The 22,708-nt window shown below is 39.4% G+C and overlaps 2 protein-coding genes across 2 annotated transcripts; both read left to right on the top strand.

Annotated features, from left to right (window-relative positions):
• Window positions 1–2,814: 2,814 nt before the first annotated feature.
• LOC116179003 (organic cation transporter protein) lies at window positions 2,815–14,650 on the top strand. Its single transcript, XM_031498694.1, has 12 exons — window positions 2,815–2,967; window positions 11,106–11,157; window positions 11,204–11,302; window positions 11,347–11,536; window positions 11,606–11,709; window positions 11,762–11,916; window positions 11,961–12,129; window positions 12,182–12,415; window positions 13,631–13,845; window positions 13,923–14,104; window positions 14,155–14,291; window positions 14,339–14,650. The coding sequence occupies exons 2-12, from the start codon at window positions 11,114–11,116 to the stop codon at window positions 14,415–14,417; spliced, it is 1,608 nt and encodes a 535-aa protein (XP_031354554.1). The 5' UTR covers window positions 2,815–2,967; window positions 11,106–11,113; the 3' UTR covers window positions 14,418–14,650.
• A 3,872-nt stretch (window positions 14,651–18,522) lies between these two features.
• Window positions 18,523–20,114, top strand: LOC116179103 (adenylosuccinate lyase-like). The gene is made up of 2 exons (XM_031498814.1): window positions 18,523–18,844; window positions 19,043–20,114. Exons 1-2 carry the CDS (start codon window positions 18,588–18,590, stop codon window positions 20,052–20,054), a joined length of 1,269 nt encoding a protein of 422 aa, XP_031354674.1. The 5' UTR covers window positions 18,523–18,587; the 3' UTR covers window positions 20,055–20,114.
• The last annotated feature ends 2,594 nt before the right edge of the window (window positions 20,115–22,708 follow it).

Here is a 22,708-nt window from a genome sequence, read left to right as displayed (position 1 = left end):
TTGGGTAGAAGTCTCCGCATCGAGTCACGGTTTTCTCGACGTACTCGTTCCACGAACCATTATTGTAGTTTTGAATAGTCACCTTGGCGGCGATTTGCTGTTTTTCTGGTGCATGTTGTAATCTGAGGGGTCCCCCATCCGCCGCTGCAAATTTGACTTACCCTATACTTAACCGTTGGCAACTCTGAGGAAAACTAACTTTAAGTTCAATTTATAGCCTCCAATATGAGACAAACTGTAACTCGATGCAAAACCAATTCGAGATCACACAAAAATTCGGTTAATCGCCATTATTTTAATTGTTCATTCCCTCTCAGAACAATTTTGGTAACCAATCCCTTATTAGATCCTTGTAACTACTATATTCACCCTCTGTTATTGTACATCCAGGTCCCTTTTTCCCGGCTCGTTTTCCATCCCTCTCCTCCTTTCGACATCGGACTATTCGTATCCATTTCTTTCATAATATTCTTCTCTTTATTCCTCCCACATTCCTCTAGCGTTCATCCCAGTTGTCAAGCATTCTTTTACCCAATAGCTTTCTCTTTCACTCCGTTCCTCGAACCTTGCCGCCCTACGTCTCGACTCCATTTTTCTTTCCTCTTCTAATATACAATTCGGTGTCCTTCCGTTTTGCCCCAACGCCCATTTATAGTATCTTCTTTGTGTTCTTTCCAATTCATCCCATTCCTTCCACGTACCATTATCTCAGTTTCGTCTCATCGTTGCATCATACCCATTCCCCACCCCGGTCTCATGTCCACCACCCCCTTTTCCTTAGTTCTCTAATTTGCGCATCTGCCCCACTATTTCTTTGCATTCGGTACCCTAAATATTGAACTTCTCTTACCTGTTCTATTTTGTCCTCTTTTCTCCCCATTGCCATTCCATCACCTTTTTCCTTCCACCCCCCTGTCCGAATCTCATCATCTTCGTTTTTTGTACGTTTTTTTCGAAATTGGATTTTTGTCCTTCACTTTTGATTGAGAGGTCTAATTGAAAAAGTACGATTCGTTTTGCATTCTACGCACCAAAATTAATACGAAAGTGTTTTCCCGAGAAATTTTGGTGTAGTCAATTTTTGGTAATAGGTAAAGGAAGGTGCCTAGATTTGAGGCCCGAAAAAAAAATTGTCTCAGATCGATCCGGAAAAAAAAATTTCTTATAGAATGTGGCCTGTAGAATCCATAATTTCAAAGAGTTCCAAGATTGGGCTACTAGTTCAAAAGTTACAGCCCTTTGAATTTTTTTTCGAAATTGGTTTCTAGTCTATAACTTTTGATTGAGAAATCTGATCGAAAAAGTACGAATTGTTTTGGATTCTACGCACCAAAATTAATAAGAAAAAGTGTTTTCCCGAGAAATTTTGGTGCAGTCGATTTTTTGTAAAAAAGGAAGGTTGTACACTGCCTTTTTTTGAGCCCCGAAAAAAAATTATGTCAGATCGACCCGGAAAAAATTTTCTTATAGAATGTGGCCTGTAGAATCCATAATTTCAAACAGTTCCAAGATTGGGCTACTAGTTCAAAAGTTACAGCCCTTTGAATTTTCTTTCGAAATTGTTTTCTAGTCTATAACTTTTGATTGAGAAGTCTGATCGAAAAAGTACGAATTGTTTTGGATTCTACGCACCAAAATTAATAAGAAAAAGTGTTTTCCCGAGAAATTTTGGTGCAGTCGATTTTTGGTAAAAAAAGGAAGGTAAAACACTGCCTTTTTTTGGGCCCCGAAAAAAAAATTGTCTCAGATCGATCCGGGAAAAAAATTTTCTTATAGAATGTGGCCTGTAGAATCCATAATTTCAAACAGTTCCAAGATTGGGCTACTAGTTCAAAAGTTACAGCCCTTTGAATTTTCTTTCGAAATTGGTTTCTAGTCTATAACTTTTGATTGAGAAGTCTGATCGAAAAAGTACGAATTGTTTTGGATTCTACGCACCAAAATTAATAAGAAAAAGTGTTTTCCCGAGAAATTTTGGTGTAGTCGATTTTTGGTAAAAAAGGAAGGTTATACACTGCCTTTTTTTGGGCCCCGAAAAAAAAATTGTCTCAGATCGACCCGGAAAAAAATTTTCTTATAGAATGTGGCCTGTAGAATCCATAATTTCAAACAGTTCCAAGATTGGGCTACTAGTTCAAAAGTTACAGCCCTTTGAATTTTCTTTCCAAAAGTTACAGCCCTTTGAATTTTCTTTCGAAATTGGTTTCTAGTCTATAACTTTTGATTGAGAAGTGTTTTCCCGAGAAATTTTGGAGTAGTCGATTTTTGGTTAAAAAAAAGGCTTGCAGGCCCTCGTTTAACTCCACACATGAGGGTAGGGATTGTACAGGGGGGTACGGAATGGCATATGGGTACCTAGACGTGAGAAGATCCTCGGTTCTCGTTAACCCAGCTTAGGGTAGCTATATGTAGCCGAATTCAAGGTAGAGGTACTCCTTGTGTCTCTTATAATTGCAGTGGTCCAGCTCGATTTCGGGTGGGGGTGAGTATGATTGTTTGATTATATCGCAACAAAGGAATTGACTGGTGTTTAGTAAATTATGTGGTATCGCCATGTATAAAAGCTGGAAGCACGTTCTCTGAATGAGAAAATATACACTGACGTCTTACAATGCGGGAAATAAAATAGGTACATCACGACCGTTGGCATACTTTTAAACGTCTACGTCAATCTCTTGTTTGGCTGCATCTGCTCCTTACTTTCCCCATCCCAACCACGATCTCGTCCGAAATCCTTGGTATTTAAATAGAATCGATTTTTAATGTAGAAAAAAACACACGCATGCGTCCCCTAACGGTGTGACATAATGAATGGTCTACCAAGAACGTTTTCGTCAAATCACGCGCAGAAGCCGCTCGTACGTAAACTTCGTGCAGCGTTTAGGGCACATTTTATTATCGTATTGGGGTGTAAAGTATTCGCACTTCGCGCGATTGTGTCACGTGAAAGTGTCTATAAATTTTAGGGTGAGTTTTACCCGACGCTTTCTTAATTTTAGTTCATTGTAAAAGTTGCATTTTTTCTTATCGTTTCGTGTGCTCTTATCAATGAAAGTTGAGTTAGAAAACTTTTCCCGTGAGTGGGGCGTGATTTTATGCTAAATGAGTTTAAGGGTGAGCACCCCTGCAACGCGCGATCACGCTATGTTAATTTTCGCACTTGTTTGCACACCAAACGGTTTTTCCGATGAACTGTGCGGTTTAATCAAATAAATAATAGATTAATAGGCCCTTGACGCGATATCAATGCTTGAATTGAAATTTGTTCACGGTACGAAATGATCCTTCATCGCAATGGCGAAATGGCTATGGGTAGTCGATGGCCATTTAATTGTGCCAGTAACTGTACTCCTAGGTGAACGAAATGGACCACCGCGTCCAAAATAACATTTTTACTTTTAGGGAATGGAATTTAAAATATGCCGCAGTCTTGTTAATAACCTTAATCAAATTTATTCGTAATTATTTTATTGGCATGAGAATTGCGTTGCCGTAATTAAAATACAAAAAACCGGATGTTCTCATTTCTTAAAATATTGTCTTTTTACTTAGTCGAAGAGCGTAATGCAGCAAAATTTGTATTGAAGCATCAGCTTCATTCTATTACAATAAAGGCATGGCATTATTCTGTCAATGAAATAATAGAGCTTGCACAATTGCTTAATAAAGGTCAGTACAGAATCGCTATAGCACCTTCACGATGTCGTTGATTTATAAGAAAAACAATACTGGTCCCAGTATAAAGCCCTGTGGGACGTCTTCGCTAATTGTGAAATACTCTAAACCATAGATTCTCACATACAGCAGGTTCTTCAGGACCAGCTACAGATAATCTGGTGGCGCTTATGGTAGATAGGTGGCCACGAGAGATCTTGGTTTTAGTGGAAAATGGTTCAGTCCCACATACTCCCAAAATTTTGCCTTCAACTAACGAAGGACATCTACGAGATCCAGTTAATCCGTGTCAAGGTATAATCCGATTACGTCCAGATAAATATTCGGAAACAAAAGCCTGATGATAAATAAAAGTAATCCTTGTGTAGTGTCTTGAATTTGGAACTGATAAAGAGTAATTTGTACTCGCAATCATAAGTTTCTCGAGTTGTGCGGTGGTTCTATTCGTTTTGACCTCTGTTTTGGCATTTTTCATTACAAACCTCGCTAATTTCCTGTTAAAATTTACGTGGCAATTCAAATTTCATCGCACCAATGTATATTTCTTGCAGACGTCTCAATCTACCCTTTTCCGACAATCCATTCTTGAGGTATAAGGAAATGTACCCGGTCACGATAAGGGGTCGAGGAGGAGGGCTATGGTTGGTAGAAATTAATTCCTTTCGTTGAGCAATTTTTTTTTCGGGCCTCAAAAAAGGCAGTGTATAACCTTCCTTTTTTATCAAAAATCGACTGCACCAATATTTCTCGGGAAAACACATTTTCTTATTAATTTTGGTGCGTAGAATCCAAAACAATTCGTACTTTTTCGATTAGACTTCTCAATCAAAAGTTATAGACTAGAAACCAATTTCGAAAAAAAATTCAAAGGGCCGTAACTTTTGAACTAGTAGCCCAATCTTGGAACTGTTTGAAATTATGGATTCCACAGGCCACATTCTATAAGAAAATTTTTTTCCGGGTCGATCTGAGACAATTATTTTTGCGGGCCTCAAAAAAAGGCAGTGTATAACCTTCCTTTTTTACCAAAAATCGACTACACCAAAATTTCTCGGGAAAACACTTTTTCTTATTAATTTTGGAGCGTAGAATCCAAAACAATTCGTACTTTTTCGATCAGACTTCTCAATCAAAAGTTATAGACTAGAAACCAATTTCGAAAGAAAATTCAAAGGGCTGTAACTTTTGAACTAGAAGCCCAATCTTGGAACTGTTTGAAATTATGGATTCTACAGGCCACATTCTATAAGAAAAATTTTTTCCGGGTCGATCTGAGACAATTTTTTTTTCGGGCCTCAAAAAAAGGCAGTGTATAAACCTTCCTTTTTTACCAAAAATCGACTGCACCAAAATTTCTCGGGAAAACACTTTTTCTTATTAATTTTGGTGCGTAGAATCCAAAACAATTCGTACTTTTTCGATCAGACTTCTCAATCCAAAGTTATAGACTAGAAACCAATTTCGAAAAAAAATTCAAAGGGCTGTAACTTTTGAACTAGTAGCCCAATCTTGGAACTGCTTGAAATTATGGATTCTACAGGCCACATTCTATCAGAAATTTTTTTTCCAGATCGATCTGAGACAATTTTTTTTTCGGGTCCCAAAAAAGGCAGTGTATAACCTTCCTTTTTTACCAAAAATCGACTGCACCAAAATTTCTCGGGAAAACAGTTTTTCTTATTAATTTTGGTGCATAGAATCCAAAACAATTCGTACTTTTTCGATTAGACTTCTCAATCAAAAGTTATAGACTAGAAAAAAATTCAAAGGGCTGTAACTTTTGAACTAGTAGCCCAATCTTGGAACTGTTTGAAATTATGGATTCTACAGAGGCCACATTCTATAAGAAAAACCTTCACGATGTCGTTGATTTATAAGAGAAACAATACTGGTCCCAGTATAGAGCCCTGTGGGACGTCTTCACTAATTGGGAAATACTCTAAACCATAGATTCTCACATACAGCAGGTTCTTCAGGACCAGCTACAGATAATCTGGTGGCGCTTATGGTAGACAGGTGGCCATGAGGGATCTTGGTTTTAGTGGGAAATGGCTCAATCCCACATACTCCCAAAATTTTGCCGTCAACTAACTTTGAACGAAGGACATCTACGAGATCCAGTTAATCCGTGTATAATCCGAGTACGTCCAGATAAATATTCGGAAACAAAGGCCTGATGATAAATAAAAATAATCCTTGTGTAATGTCTTGAATTTGGAACTGATAAAGAGTAATTTGTACTCGCAAATTTCATCGCACCATTGGATATTTCTTGCAGACGTCTCAATCTACCCTCTTCCGACAATCCATTCTTGAGGTACAAGGGAATATACCGGATCACGATAAGCAGTCGAGGATAAAACTAGTTCCACTCCCCCCCCCCCCCTCTATCTTGTACTTTGATAAGAGGACAGAAAGAAGGGCAGTAGTTGGTAGAAAACGGTCCCTTTCGTTGAGACCTTTAATTAGAATTAGAATACAATGAGAGATAAAATTAATTTTTAACCCCCCCCCCCCCCTCAGGTCCCGTCGCTCACTGATCTCGAAAATTGAGTCACACGGGAAAGTTACAGTTTGTACAAATCAATTTATTTCGATGAGACCTTTCATTAGAATATCATGAAGGGGTAAAACATATGTTTACACCCCCCTCCCTCCCATTTTCTAAAGTTTAACTTGGCACCACTAAAGACAAGCGTATGCAAAATCTGAGACCAATTGGTTGTCGTATGAAAAAGCTATGCACGTTTCAAAAACAGCATCTCAGGAAATAATTCCGGGGGGGGGGGGGGGATTTAGCCAACTGTCGTATGTGAAAATTAATCTTTCGTGAGCGACAATAGAAATTTTAGGTTCCCCCCAAAAACTGTGCACTTCGAAGAATTGATTGAGACCGGCATCCCCCATAGCTCAAACTAAAGGTAATTTTGCGTCATAATTAAGCGCAATTGGGCGATATAATTAGCCCTCAATTATAAAAGTCAATTTTGCAATTACAAAAAATTGATTGAGCTCTACCCAAACTGAGTTCGCGTAATTTAATTTTTACCGCGGCATAGTCAATTAAGCGCGCCACTGAATTAATCTGACATTGACACTTCTACCAAAACGAAATAAATTAGAATTCAATAGAAACAAAATAAAAAATTTGGTCCAAGATAGGATCCTTGAGACACTCAAGTTTTTCGACTATCACAAGAACCGACACAGCCGAAAAGATTAGGAAACGTCGAAAACAATCCAGGAAGTCTCTTTTTACGATTTACCATCCGGATGTAAAACATTCGACAACGCGATTGCATTATCACCTAACACGCGATTTACATGTCGTTGGTTACCACAAATTTGTGGACTATTTTTAACTTTATCGCCGGACTGTAACCTCAATTTTAGTCAGCCTACCTACTTGCTCAGCTCACAGAGAATTCCATCGAGGCCAAAAATAGGTTGCATTCAGGATGAAATGTTTTGTTTTCGTGACACTTGGCATTGTCAGATGGTCTATTAGCCTTACAAGTTGCTAAAGCGAAATAAGAGGGAAGTTCATTGCATCAGGAGCAAACGAAATATTTTTATCTTATTACATGTTCTCCGTATACCAAAAGTCTTCTGATTCGCAATTGATCCACAGAAGGCGTGTTATCATCAGGAGCATATAAACTCTTGACGAATTGCGATACAATCCAACTTCGTTTGAAATGGCCGGACTCAAGTTTCATATCATATTTTCCTGATCACATTACTTCTTCTATGCTCCTGATATGAGTCTGTTTCCGACATTTTTTGTTAGAAGAGTGTGGCGAACGCTCCTGATACACCAATAGCATCCGTTCATTTTCCTAATACAAGAACTTTAGCAGGTCGACCCGGACCAATTTCTGTACACCTAATACGGTAAATTTCATGTCGGAGGGACCCTTTCAATCCATTTTGAATCTTCGCTCAAATCATGGATTGATTACAATCACCATTTTAATTCCGACTAATTACGGCTAATTGGGTGGCGTTCCATTGTTATTGTTTTGTTTGTCGCCGAACCGTCGGCCATGGTCATTAACTTTCCGGAAGGTTGGCGGTTTGGTTTGTGGGTAGCAACGTACCTATTAGGGAACAAGAACTATTGCAAATTATGTTACGGACTGACATGACCTTTTCCGATCGGACCCAAACCAAATTACGCACTTATCTGCGTCCATTTTGCATTAAATTGTAACGGAAACCGTATACTTATAACAAAATCGGTTCGTCCAACATTGGCAAATTTAGGGCGATCGATAAGGGCAACCTCGGAGGCAACATAATGACTTTGAGTTGGATGATTATGGCTACACTTAAATCACGTAATTAGTTAATTAATTAGCTGAAAATGTACATAAATGTCCACTTAAAATTAATTTGTTTACACGTATTTCTAGCCCTTGAACCCTGAACTGCTGGATCGTAGGCCTCGGTCCAGTTTGTATCATGTCAACGACTCTTCTAAATCGTTTTTGTTGCATAATCAAAAGTTTGAATTGTTTTTCTGATTATAAAGCCGCAAAAATCTAGGAGGAGATCCGAAAGACATCCAAATAAGGTCCATATAATTCAAAAGATAAGGAGAATTCGAAGAAGAGGTAGAGAAGAATCCAAAGAATCAGAAATTCTGCTGGATTTTCAAAATTTGAAGAATACGGCAATGAATTTATGAACTTTGGAAGAAGCGGAAGAATCCGAAGAACCCGATGATGAATTGAAAAAAAAATGAATAATCCGATGAAACTGTAAGTCGGGAAGAATTTGAAGAAGTGGACGATTTGGAGAGGGGGGGGGGGCAAAGTGGGCAGTGAATTTAGGAGCCGACATGCTGACAAGTGTCATTCTCCAAAGCGGAATCCCTCAAACCTGTGTAAAGTGGGGGGGGGCATAATAATAATAATAGGAAGCTGAAATCAAAATTTTAAAAGTTTGATCATTTTGTTGAAAAATGGCGCTCGGAACCTGTCTAGGAATTAATTTGCAAATGATTAGTGAGCGTATGGGGTGGAGGAGGGGGCATAATTCGAATACTCCATTGAATTAAAAATGTAACGATTCCTTTCATTTTTTATCAACGTGAATTTGACACGAACTCGACAAGAACATAATTACAAAAGTCTGACACAAAGTGTCATTGTCCAAAGCGGAATCCCTCAAAACTTTGTAAACTAGAGGAGGGGGGGAGGGGGGGGGCATAACACGAATAATTCACGGAACAACTCTATTGGGGCCAAGCAAAACTTTTCAAGATGGCGCGGGGCGGGGGGGGGGGGGGACAAATTCTACCCTTCATGGTATTCTAAAGAAAGGTCTCATCGAAGGGAATTGATTACTACAAACTATATAACTGTCCGCGACTCAATTTAGAGATCAAAAGTGGCTAGAGGTGCAAGGCCGGGGGGTTGGTTTTTTTTCTTTCATAGTATTAAAGGTCCTAATGGAAGGCATTGTTTAATAATAATATTTAATTTTACTCCTGTTTTCTACACCTTACCCCTTTATAACAGAGGGCGGCGGAGGAGACGAACTGATTTTATCCTTTTTCGACCTCTTATCGTAATCGATAATGATTCAGCATATCTCAAAAGCAGAGTGTCGGATGAGGGTACTCACAAAAGGGCGATTGGGGCGTTTACAAGAAATATTGGTGCTTTCACGACTGTAAGAGCGAACATCGCGATAACGGCGTGGCAGAGGAGAGCGCCCACAAGAGCAAAATAAATCTTTGCGTATTGGCGAGGTCGATATCTTTAAAACGAAAAGTCGGAAGAGGGTACTTATAAAGGGAAAGTGCAACATCCGAACTAGGTGTCCATTCCTGGAGCAGTAGGGGGGGGGGGGGGGTTCAGGAGTCTCTTGTCTCGCACAAAGTAGACAAGAACATAATTGCAAAAGCCTACCACAAATTAATTAAGTGTCATTGTCAAATGGGGAATCTCTAGACCCTTGGGGGTGGGGGACGAATAATTCACTGGTTTAAAAATGTAACGAATCCTCTCGACATTTCTTTATCATTTATCGAAAGAGGACTAAGAGTTAATTTTTGATTTGCAAGTAGTCCTGATCTATAGACTTTATGCGAGTGAGGTAGTGAGGTGGTGGGGGTAAAGCGAATTTTGCAGTTAACCGACGATACGAGGTAGAAATGCGTTTGGTGGGGTGGGGGTGGGAACGTTAATTTACCAGGCAAGATACTGATACGAAATTGACGAGAATATAACTCGGCAAGTAGTATCGAAGAATCAAGAAATCATAATATACAGAGTGTTTGCATAGATTTTGATATACGCATTGACTTCTGTGTACAGGATGGTGCAAAAGCTCTGCCCTTCTTGTTATTTACATACTTTGGAGAATTAAATTGTTTTTGCGACATTGACACTATAGCTACACTTTATATACAGAGTGTCCCCTTTTCGCGTCTCTTTCCTGCAACCTTGATTTTGATTTTTTTCTGTTAAACTTCACATTCTAAACGTGCAACAAACAAAATCGCGTTTTATCAAAATGAAGGTATACAGAGTGTTTCAAAAAACAGTATGGGAATTTTCATATACAGGGTGATGTTTACCCTACCTTTCAAGTAGGACGGTATCGGTATCGCTATACTTTGAAAAAGCACATCTAAATATAAACTCTTATCGGTTTTTATTGCCTTAAATCCTCTCGACTCGAAGGTATACAGAGTGTTTCAAAAAACAGTATGGGAATTTTCATATACAGGGTGATGTTTACCCTACCTTTCAAGTAGGACGGTATCGGTATCGCTATACTTTGAAAAAGCACATCTAAATATAAACTCTTATCGGTTTTTATTGCCTTAAATCCTCTCGACTCGAAGGTATACAGAGTGTTTCAAAAAACAGTATGGGAATTTTCATATACAGGGTGATGTTTACCCTACCTTTCAAGTAGGACGGTATCGGTATCGCTATACTTTGAAAAAGCACATCTAAATATAAACTCTTATCGGTTTTTATTGCCTTAAATCCTCTCGACTCGAAGGTATACAGAGTGTTTCAAAAAACAGTATGGGAATTTTCATATACAGGGTGATGTTTACCCTACCTTTCAAGTAGGACGGTATCGGTATCGCTATACTTTGAAAAAGCACATCTAAATATAAACTCTTATCGGTTTTTATTGCCTTAAATCCTCTCGACTCGAAGGTATACAGAGTGTTTCAAAAAACAGTATGGGAATTTTCATATACAGGGTGATGTTTACCCTACCTTTCAAGTAGGACGGTATCGGTATCGCTATACTTTGAAAAAGCACATCTAAATATAAACTCTTATCGGTTTTTATTGCCTTAAATCTGTTATCGGCTTTGTTTGATTACGATATTGCACTGAACAATTTTGATCGTATCGATCTAAGCATTTATTTAATGTGCCCGCTTCCTGTTGCAGTTGGCGAAATGGGGTACGATGACGTAATACCGATGCTGGGTAACTTTGGAAGGTAAATTAAGCGCTATTTTTCGCGTTTGTAATCGAGCAAATTTCAGATACCAAAGGAGAATTTATCTGCTGCTCTGTTTACCGGCGGTGCTATGCGCCTTTCACAAGTTGTCGAACATGTTCTTGCAGGCGAAAGTGAACCACCGGTAGGTGTTCGGTTCTGGTGCCACCAAACTCCGTTTCGTTCCAGATGCCAGCTACCATCGGAGCTTCCGAACGCAACGTACGAATTACCGATCAGTATTCTAAACGAGTCGTATCCGTACGAAGCCGCCCTCGAAAGGTACTCGTCGTGCTCGCTGCTCGAAAATGGAAGAGACGCCCCCTGCGACAGTTACATCTATGATTACAGTAAATACGAGAGTAGTATTGTAATCGAGGTAATTCATGAACTTTAAACCTACGGACGTCGTCGCACTCCCTATCAAAATTACAAATAATATTTTCAGTGGAATATTGTATGTAATCGGGCTTATTTGACAGCAATAGGAGACGCCATCTTCATGCTGGGTGTTCTAGTCGGCTCGATCGTATTCGGCGACCTATCCGATAGGTAATTGTGACGATCCGGGATAAAGGATCGCGCTTAATAAGTGTCTTTCCAGATTTGGACGAAGAATTATATTTTTCATTTCGCTGGTTATCCAGGTGGTGTTTGGGGTGCTCGTCTCGATTGCGCCCGAATTTTGGTCGTATTCGATTTTCCGCTTCGTGGTGGGCTCGACCACCTCGGGCGTTTTTCTGGTCGCGTATGTCATAGGTGAGCTATCCGGGTCGCGAGACTGAACTTATCATAACTGCTAGCAATGGAAATGGTGGGTCCCATGGATCGACTTATCGCCGGCGTTGTCTGTCAAATGTTCTTTTCCTGCGGCTACATGCTGGTGGCGCTGTTTGCGTATTTCATACACGACTGGCGATATCTGCAGGTCGCGTTGACGCTGCCGGGAGCTGTATTTTTCTGTTACTGGTGGTAAGACTTCCGTTTGCAACGCGCGCACGTCCGTCCTTAATTCACCTTTTAGGTTCATACCGGAATCGGCACGTTGGTTATTGACTAAAGGTAGACTACAGGAAGCTAAGGTACTCATTCAGAAAGCAGCCAAGGAAAACAAGGTGATCATACCAGACGAAGATCTTCACGCACTCCTCGCCAGTGAAGTTAAACCGAAAGATACCAAGGAGGAGTCAGTTACAATACTTGAGATCTTCAAGCATCCTAACCTAAGGAAACGATCGCTGATAGTATTCTTTGATTGGTAAGTACCGAGGTACCCAGTAATGGAATATTCCTTATCCGATGTGTTGCGTACAAGTCATTTTTTAATTTGAGGTTGATTGTTTAAAAAACAAGCATACTCAGAATATTGCCAAAAAATGACAGCGTTGGAATATTCTCATAAAGTCATGGAATATTCCTTATCCGATGAGTTGCGAACCAGTCATTTTTTAATTTGAGGTTGATTGTTTAAAAAACAAGCACACGCAGAATATTGCCAAAAAATGGCAGCGTTGGAATATTCTTATAAAGTAATGGAATATTCCTTATCCGAGGAGTTGCGTACAAGTCATTTTTTAATTTGAAGTTGATTGTTTAAAAAACCAGCATACGCAGAATATTGCCAAAAAATGGCAGCGTTGGAATATTCTCATAAAGTAATGGAATATTCCTTATCCGATGAGTTGCGTACAAGTCATTTTTTAATTTGAAGTTGATTGTTTAAATAACAAGCACACACAGAGAAAATTGCCAAAAAATGGCAGCGTTGGAATATTCTCATAAAGTAATGGAATATTCCTTATCCGATGTGTTACGAACAAGTTATAATTTATTCTTACGATTAATATCTAATCATACATAATTATCTTTTACTAAAGATGAGTTTTGATTACATATTAAGTATTGAAATTAATGTCTAAAATATTGGCTTGGCCGTCAATAAAGATAAAGTCACTGTTTAAATCGAAACTAATTTTTTTCAAACACCCCGAATATTACCAAAAAAATGGCAACGTTGGAATATTCTCATAAATTAATAGAATATTCCTTATCCGAACTGTCACTTTTTAATTTGAGATTGTTTAAAAAATAAGCACACACAGAATATTGGAAAAAATAATGACCCGATATATTCTATTTAATATTCTTAAACTAAAAAGAAAATGCAACAGTTTCAGTATATTCATTGTTGTATTGACTAACATTATGATCACAGAAAAATATTCATAAAAATTAAGGAAGTAAGGTTGGTTGTAAGGACTCAAAGTGATTATGGCCTAATTTATTTTATTATTAGGAATATCCTTAAACTAGCAAGAAAGTGTTTCGGAATATTTTAAAAGAATATTCCATTATATTCTCATGATGGAAATTTGTAGCGAGAATATCTTCAAAAAATATTCAGAGCGTATTTCACGGAATATTGTACCAAATATATTCTGGTAAGGCCTCAATGGTTTTTTTTCTGTTTTAGGATGGTCAACAGCATGACCTACTACGGTCTGTCGTGGAACACGAGTAATTTAGGCGGAAACGACTACGTCAATTTTGTGATTGCGGGTGCGGTTGAACTTCCAGCGTACACGTTCCTTCTTCTCACCCTAAACAGATGGGGTCGTAAATCGATTCTGTGCGGATGTATGGTCACCGCCGGCGTTGCTCTGCTGCTCACGATGGCTGTACCGCAAGGTACGTTCGATAATTATTGTCTGCCGAAAAACTCCCTGGAATGGTAGTGAGTTATTTTTGATGAACTTGTTTCGTAGCGCATCCCTGGATGACGGTGACGCTGGCGATGATCGGAAAGTTGGCGATCACTGCAAGCTATGGAACAGTATACATTTTCTCCACCGAGCAATTCCCGACGGTAATCCGAAACGCCGGTCTCGGAGCAGGTTCGATGTGCGCGCGTATAGGCTCGATATCCGCTCCCCTCATCAACTTGAGCGTGAGTTTCCATCGTCATCCTTACCGTAGGTATTATCCCTTCGGTTCCAGAACGAAGTATGGAAACCGTTTCCGCTAATCATCTTCGGAATCCTATCGCTTTTGGCCGGATGCCTATCCCTGCTCCTACCAGAGACGCTCAACCAAAAATTGCCGGCCACGATAGCGGACTGCGAGACATTCGGAAGGTTCGCGCGATTTATTAATGTGCAATCTTTAGTTTTACAATTTACAGCCCGATGACTGTAATCGAAGAGGAGAAGCAACTGAAATGTGACGACGATCTCGAGAGGAACGACAAGATTAAACTTTAACTCGTGTATTAATTCTCAATATTAGGAATCTATATTTTAAACAATATTATTTTTAAACAGTGGTATATGTGGCTGTGGATTCTTTGCGCGAACTCGTTTTTTATGCACTGCGAAAGGTTTTACAGTAGCAAAAATGCCGTACAGTATCGGTTGAGATTAGGCGTGACGTTTATACAAATCAACGGTATACATTTTTTTACTCCATGTGTACAATAAAGAGAATTTCGTAATGATTTCGTTACCTCAGCGAAAATCCTCACCCCTCACATACGTAGCTGCCTCCTCGTTCGGAGTATCACATCCCAGAGCTGGATGTCGTGGTATTCGTTACAGATATTCACGTCCCTGGGATTGTCCCATCACTGCAAAAAGGGTTCGTCGGCACATATAAAGCAATTCGTTAATTTCTACAAACAAAACATTTACACAAGAAATGGTAACAGCTGTCAAAACTTCCTGCATACTTTTCGAATTTATGCAAATAAAGGCAATGCGAAAAATGGTTTAGAACACTCAGATAATAACAGTAAAATCACACACATAAGACATGCAGTTCAAATATTTATTATTCTAAAAACAGATTCAATGCAAGTTGTAGAACAGAGAACAGGCAGGATGAAGGCAGGCAATAAAACAAATCCGACCCCTCGCATAGGTAGCTGCTCCCTTGTTCGGAATATCACAAGCTACAGATGAGCTGCGTGATTAACAACAGCTGGATGTCGCAATATAATATTCGTTACATTCACATCTCTGGAATTTCCGCTTCACGGCGAAAAGGGTCAAAATAAGTACCCCCCAGAACCCCAAACGGTCAAGAAACACATTCTATTCAACAATAATCCGCTGTAAGAAAGAAGCACGCAGGTATTCAGGGGCGGACTGGGTAACTGCGGGCCAGGTGGAATTGCATAGGTTACGGGCCATTAAAGTATTAGTGTATAGTAATGATGGGGGATCGACCTGGAAAAAAATTTTCTTATAGAATGTGGCCTGTAGAATCCATAATTTCAAACAGTTCCAAGTTTGGGCTACTAGTTCAAAAGTTACAGCCCTTTGAATTTTCTTTCGAAATTGGTTTCTAGTCGATAACTTTTGATTGAGAAGTCCGATCGAAAAAGTACGGATTGTTTTGGATTCTACGCACCAAAATTAATAAGAAAAAGTGTTTTCTCCAGAAATTTTGGTGCAGTCGATTTTTGGAAAAAAAAGGAAGGTTGTACACTGCCTTTTTTTGAGCCTCGAAAAAGAAATTGTCTCGGATCGACCCGGCAAAAAAATTTTCTAATAGAATGTGGCCTGTAGAATCCATAATTTCAAACAGTTCCAAGATTGGGCTACTAGTTCAAAAGTTACAGCCCTTTGAATTTTCTTTCGAAATTGGTTTCTAGTCTATAACTTTTGATTGAGAAGTCTGATCGAAAAAGTACGAATTGTTTTGGATTCTACGCACCAAAATTAATAAGAAAAAGTGTTTCCCGAGAAATTTTGGTGTAGTCGATTTTTGGTAAAAAAGGAAGGTTATACACTGCCTTTTTTTGAGCCCCGAAAAAAAAATTGTCTCTGATCGACCCGGAAAAAACATTTTCTTATAGAATGTGGCCTGTAGAATCCATAATTTCAAACAGTTCCAAGATTGGGCTACTAGTTCAAAAGTTACAGCCCTTTGAATTTTCTTTCGAAATTGGTTTCTAGTCTATAACTTTTGATTGAGAAGTCTGATCGAAAAAGTACGAATTGTTTTGGATTCTACGCACCAAAATTAATAAGAAAAAGTGTTTTCCCGAGAAATTTTGGTGCAGTCGATTTTTGGTAAAAAAGGAAGGTTATACACTGCCTTTTTTTGAGCCCGAAAAAAAAATTGTCTCAGATCGACCCGGAAAAAAATTTTCTTATAGAATGTGGCCTGTAGAATCCATAATTTCAAACAGTTCCAAGATTGGGCTACTAGTTCAAAAGTTACAGCCCTTTGAATTTTCTTTCGAAATTGGTTTCTAGTCTATAACTTTTGATTGAGAAGTCTGATCGAAAAAGTACGAATTGTTTTGGATTCTACGCACCAAAATTAATAAGAAAAAGTGTTTTCCCGAGAAATTTTGGTGCAGTCGATTTTTGGAAAAAAGGAAGGTTATACACTGCCTTTTTTTTGAGCCTCGAAAAAAAAATTGTCTCAGATCGACCCGGAAAAAAAATTTTCTAATAGAATGTGGCCTGTAGAATCCATAATTTCAAACAGTTCCAAGATTGGGCTACTAGTTCAAAAGTTACAGCCCTTTGAATTTTCTTTCGAAATTGGTTTCTAGTCTATAACTTTTGATTGAGAAGTCTATCGAAAAAGTACGAATTGTTTTGGATTCTACGCACCAAAATTAATAAGAAAAAGTGTTTTCTCGAGAAATTTTGGTGCAGTCGATTTTTGGAAAAAAAGGAAGGTTATACACTGCCTTTTTTTGAGCCTCGAAAAAGAAATTGTCTCGGATCGACCCGGCAAAAAAATTTTCTTATAGAATGTGTAGTCCAGTAACTATATACAACAGACCATGCGTCAAATCTGGTAGTTCTGATTTTTTGTGGGATTGCTTATGTTGTTAACCCAATGTATAATTCAAGTTTTCGACCTCGAGCGGCGAACGCAACATAGTCAAATACACTAACGAGGAATTTTCGTTTTCTGTTCAGATTTTGACGATTTTAACCCTGAAGGACCAGTTTTTCGCCAATAACTAATGAATACGTTTTGAAAGTAGACTAAATTGTTTACAATTTGAGGCTACAACCGTTTCTATAGACGTAATAGTTTACGAGATAATGTTTTTCAAAGTTTATCGATTTTTTCAAAGTCGAAAATTGTTAGCACTATTTTGTTGTTCTGTAATTTTATAAAAGAAAACGAGAGGTGTAAATGATATTCTTAATTAAACTTCAAAACAGTCATTTTATAAAAAGAAATTTTGTTTGACTTCCATCGAAGTATATTTTCCCTTCTTGGACGAGCACGGTTGAGCATCGTCCATTTCCTCACTTGAAAGGTTTGTGGCTGGATTGTCAATATTTTGTGTAACATCTCTCCACAATACGTCCTCCACTATTTCTAGATCAGAAAAAAATCAGGGAAAATAAAAAACGGCATCGAATTATTGTAAAGTAAAAATATCCAGCACTGAACTGAACAGAACTAAATCAAACGATTACACTCTTGGATCTTTGACATTATCAGCTAATAATTGTTCGACAGTTTAGTTGGCAACAGAAACTACCACCTTACAAAATTCATTATTCGTTTTATTTTTCAGCGTAATACCGCCCATTCTTGGCATCTGTGTAAAACAGAATAGAAACGTCACCCATAAAGTATTGTGAAAGATTTTTGAATTCGAAAAATTGACAATCTTTGAAAAGCATTATCTCGGAATCTATTACACCTATACAAACGGATGTGGGCTTAAATTATAGCAAATTTGGTCTGCTTTGAAAACGTTAAACATTGCTATACCGTAACATTTTTGTGCAGCGCACTGTGCCTCTTGTGTGTTTGTTTCTGTTGTTACAGATAAGGCAGAAAGCGTCCTTCTGAGCTCAAAAGGCCGTATTTTTTTTATTTTCGACGACTTCTTCATATAATGTATCTCTGTCAATTGCATATTTCTTTAGCTTATCAAGACCAGAACAAGGATCTCTTAGTCTGCCTCTTCTCTCTGTAGATAAGTGTTTAATTTTCGCCTCCTCCTTATGCAATCATCCGATGTCTTATTTCTAATGAATAAATTACAAGACTAGACTGAGAAACAAATTCAAATGAAAGTAATTCCGTGCTTAATTCATAAATAATCCCCAGATTTACTTAATAAATTGAAATATTCTCATATACAGGATGTCCCGTCATTATTTTTGGTTAGACAAAAATAACGTCTACATCACGTTGTTTCTACAACAGTATTGATTTTTTTTAGTTTACCTAATTAATACATAAACAATTGATCGAACTGATAAGTAGATATTAAAATCGCTACTTGTTCATAATTCTATAGCCGTCCATCCATGTATTTTGACCAGCAGGTAACCAAATTGTCATTTATTTCTTTTCGAAAAACCGTTTTTTAAGAAATACTAATCATATGGATTTGATTTTAGGAATTGGGTCTTCATATCACCGATGACCAGATTGCCGAAATGGAATCAAACATAAACAACGTCGATTTTGAAGCTGCAGCCGCCGAAGAAGCCTTAACTAGGCACGATGTAATGGCCCACGTTCACGTTTTCGCGAAGCTCTGCCCCAAAGCAGCGCCCATCATACATCTTGGCGCAACCTCCTGCTTTGTAGGAGACAATACCGACCTAATGATTTTGAAGGACGGCTTGGACATCCTACTCGCACGGCTCGCTGGTGTGATTAGGAATCTTTCATTATTTTCAGAGGAATACAAGTGAGTGTAATGACTTACTAGACGTCAATCACGCAGCTCGTTGTCAATTATTCTATTATATTTTCATCTTAATCTAGCCCATGTGAAAAAAAAGACACAAGTTTTGCAGTGGGCGTCTACCTGCGTGATTGACGTGACTGTTTTTATACTAGAAGACGTCTAGTAGGGCTACCCCATCGTTATAACTTTTACGTACAGATCTCTTCCAACACTTGGATATACACACCTCCAGCCGGCGCAGATGACGACCGTTGGCAAAAGGGCCACCTTATGGATTGCAGACTTTCTTATGGACGAACGCGCAATCTCGCGCGCTAGAGACGACCTTAGATTTCGAGGTACCAAGGGCACGACCGGAACGCAAGCCTCTTTCATGCAGTTGTTCAACGAAAATTCCGCCAAAGTCAAGGCGCTCGACAAGCGCGTCGCCGAACTCTCCGGTTTTAGGCAGACGTACCCGGTGACGGGCCAAACCTATTCGCGCAAAGTTGACATCGAAGTAATAGCCGCGCTATCGAGCCTGGGGGCAACCGTGCACAAAATGTGCAGCGATCTAAGGCTGCTGGCGCATAAGAAAGAGATCGAGGAACCCTTCGAGAAGACGCAAATCGGAAGCTCCGCCATGCCCTACAAACGCAATCCGATGCGCTCGGAACGGTGCTGCGCGTTAGCGCGCCACCTCATGGCCTTGTACTCCAATGCCGCCAACACGCACGCGGTGCAATGGCTAGAACGAACCCTAGACGATTCGGCCAACAGGCGCATCACCCTCGCCGAAGCTTTCCTAAGTGCTGACGCCATTCTACTCACAGCCCTCAACATCACCTCCGGCCTCGTCGTTTACCCCAAAGTCATACACCGCCACATCCTCCAGGAGCTCCCATTCATGTGCTCCGAGAACATCATCATGGCAATGGTCAAGGAGGGCGGCGATCGACAGGTTTGCCACGAGAAAATTCGCGTTCTTTCGCAAGAAGCCGCCGCCGAGGTGAAACAGCACGGCAAGGATAACGATTTGATCGAGCGCATCAAAAACGACGGGTATTTTGCTCCGATTTTAAACCATTTGGATAAGATTTTAGATGCCAACACTTTCATTGGGAGAGCTGACGAGCAGGTGGTTGAATTTTTAGAGGACGAGGTCAGGCCGGTTTTGGAGCGTTACAGTGATAGGTTGATGTCTATGAAGGCACCTTCCTTAAATATCTAAGATTCGATATGACCAAAGATGTACACCTTGTATAAATAAATAAATAATTTTGCAACTGTATAACGAAAGTCCTCCTCCTTGAACTGACCCTGTATTTCCATGCACTGTGTAGCACTACATTCCTGCGAATTGTCACTCATGTCCCCTCCCAAGTACTTATTTAACTTCCTTGCTATTTCGCTGTAGATCTTACCTGGCCGTTTTCTATTATCTGAATCACAATCTCCGTTTTGAACACTCGAATGCGTGCGAAATCGGACCTTTAAAACAACTGTTCATGTTATATAATATTCTTTATTGGATTTGGATTTTGCACCTACCAACTTTTATTCTGCTTTTGCAACAAGCCATGGAATGGGCGGTTATTATCTTTTTCAACCGAAGGCATTTTATTTATAAAGACTGTGACCTAAAACAAACGTCAAGTGACATTTTCATAGCAATCATGTAATTAAGAATAAACAGTCCACTTAATTAGATATGTATTCGGGTGTAAGGTCAATGATTTTATTTTATTTCCCTTATTTTTAAATTATATTGCAGGTATAAGAAAAATACTATAAGAAACACGTGTATAATTGGTCTTTAAGGCACTTGCAACGTTTAAACTGAAGATTTATCAACCGAATAATCGGAAAAATCCAAGTGAAAAAATACCTGAAAGATACAAAAAATTTCAAGGAAACAAAGAATGTGAAAAATTAGAACAATTCCATAAATCGAAAAATCTTTAGAATTGCGGATTAGAAGAATTTGAAAAAGTGTAGTAGTCCGAAGAGTTTTTTTATCTAACGAATTTCAATGAAAGGAAATATTTTGAAGAAAGTCCAAGGAAACTCAATTCTTTTTGAAGACACTTTTTGCACCTGATTCCCTTATACCTTGCGCCTCCTCTCAGTCGTCATTCCCTCCTACTTAAAGTCTTCTTCATGGTGTCTTCATGTCTTCATAAAGGGTAAAATCAGTTCCACTCCCTTCCCCTCTTTTGATAAGGAGTCAGAAAGTAGAGCGGTGGTTGGTAAAAAACAGTTCCTTTTGTTGATACCTTTAATTATAATACCATGGAAAATACAATTATACTGTACCATGAAGGGTAGAACTCCCCTCTCCCCCCATTTTTACAAATTTTAGTTGGCATTATTAAAAGGATGCGTATGAAAATTTTGAGACCACTTGGGTTGTTGCATGTGAAAGTTATGCACGTTTTACTTTCAAAAACTGCATCTCAGCTCCCCCTCTTCAGACAGCGAAATTTGATGGCCGTCTGGCACACCTTCAAGGTATAGGCTGTAGGACCATTCCACTAACAGTAGTTCAAAACCGCAGAAGTGAGTCCGGACGGACGGACAAAAGTTTCTTCATTTAGTATGATCGTGCGCTTCACAATTTTTCCCGTGAAGAGGCGGGAAAGAATAATCCTACCGCAGGTACACTCCGTGTCGTAAAAAAAGCGAATCTGCCAACGATTTTTGGAAGGAGAACGCATCACCGGGGCTCTGGGCCTTTGGGGGGGGATATAGAATCCCCCCAGTGCACCGAAGAAATACTCTAATTACCTTTTTCCCGAAAACTACCATGACAGTTGTCATCAAATCTCATTTTGATGAGGGGTATTCCATTCTTCCCAGACCCCCTACTGATGCTTTCTGTCTCCCAAAATATTAAGCCCTTAGAACACTCTGTGTATGGATCTCCTAGGAAAGAAATTTGATGACGCTCTCTACAACGGAATAATAACCATAGCAGTTGCCCTGAAGATATTTTTGGGTGAGAGGGTAGCACCGGGGGTCTGGGAGATGTGGAATACCCCTCAACTTTCCCGAAAACTACCATGATAGTTGTCGTCAAATCACCCTCTGATGTTATGGAATACCCCCCAGGCTTCCCGGTGCTATGTTCGCCCCCAAAATGTCCTTAGAACTTTCTTGCGGCTCAGTGGTACAGCGTAGGGTTACATAGCCGGGAGGTCGGGTGTTCGAACCTGGGCTGAGGTGAATTTTTCATCTGTAGCAGAGATGGGAATTTCCTTAGATGAGTTTCGAGCATTCGGCCGGCTACTCCGAATTAGGTTTTCCTGCAGGTTTCCTAATTCGTAAGGTAAATATACCGGAGTAGTATAGAACAACTTAAAACCTTTTGCAGGGGCACCTCTACAAAGCATAAATTATGCGGGTCACTCGGTAATTGGGCGAAATAGCCTGTGGAGGGCCCAGAATAACAAGAGAGAGACAATAATAAATAAGGAAAGCCGAATAAAAATGTTTAATTATAATGGGGAAAACAACACAAAAAATATTAAGACCATCGAGCTTATTTTATTGCAAAAACAGATCTCCTAAAGATGTGTGCTGTGGTTCCGCCAGTGTACCCGAACCGTTGCTAGTCAGGGACCTTCACCAGGACCTTCGTCAGTTTCCCCTGTAGATCGTTGGAATTAATTAACGGCTATTTTGAGTTGTTCTCCTTATTATGTTTGCAGGATGGACCCGCTGTTGGTTGGGGGTGTGATCGACCGCGCTTTCTTATTTTGAGGTTGGTTGGGAGTTAAGGTGTCCGACCTCGGCCACATTTCCTGGCGACGAGACATTCCTATTATTTCCGAACACCCTGTATCATTTGCGTCAGGAGCGGTATTTGAATGCGTATTGCAAATG

Source organism: Photinus pyralis, unplaced genomic scaffold (genome assembly GCF_008802855.1).
Source record: "Photinus pyralis isolate 1611_PpyrPB1 unplaced genomic scaffold, Ppyr1.3 Ppyr1.4_LG8, whole genome shotgun sequence".
NCBI lineage: Eukaryota > Metazoa > Arthropoda > Insecta > Coleoptera > Lampyridae > Photinus > Photinus pyralis.
The sequence above is the reverse complement of the archived record's forward strand: the minus strand, read 5'-3'. Positions and strand labels throughout refer to the sequence as shown.

Bases quoted from the DNA above. Each gene is read 5' to 3' on its own strand.
- LOC116179003 (XM_031498694.1), top strand. From the start codon at position 11,114: ATGGGGTACGATGACGTAATACCGATGCTGGGTAACTTTGGAAG. The intron at 11,158-11,203 runs GTAAATTAAGCG...AGCAAATTTCAG, and splicing joins ATGCTGGGTAACTTTGGAAG to ATACCAAAGGAGAATTTATC. The intron at 14,292-14,338 runs GTTCGCGCGATT...TACAATTTACAG, and splicing joins GACTGCGAGACATTCGGAAG to CCCGATGACTGTAATCGAAG.
- LOC116179103 (XM_031498814.1), top strand. From the start codon at position 18,588: ATGGAATCAAACATAAACAACGTCGATTTTGAAGCTGCAGCCGCCGAA. The intron at 18,845-19,042 runs GTGAGTGTAATG...TTTTACGTACAG, and splicing joins TTATTTTCAGAGGAATACAA to ATCTCTTCCAACACTTGGAT.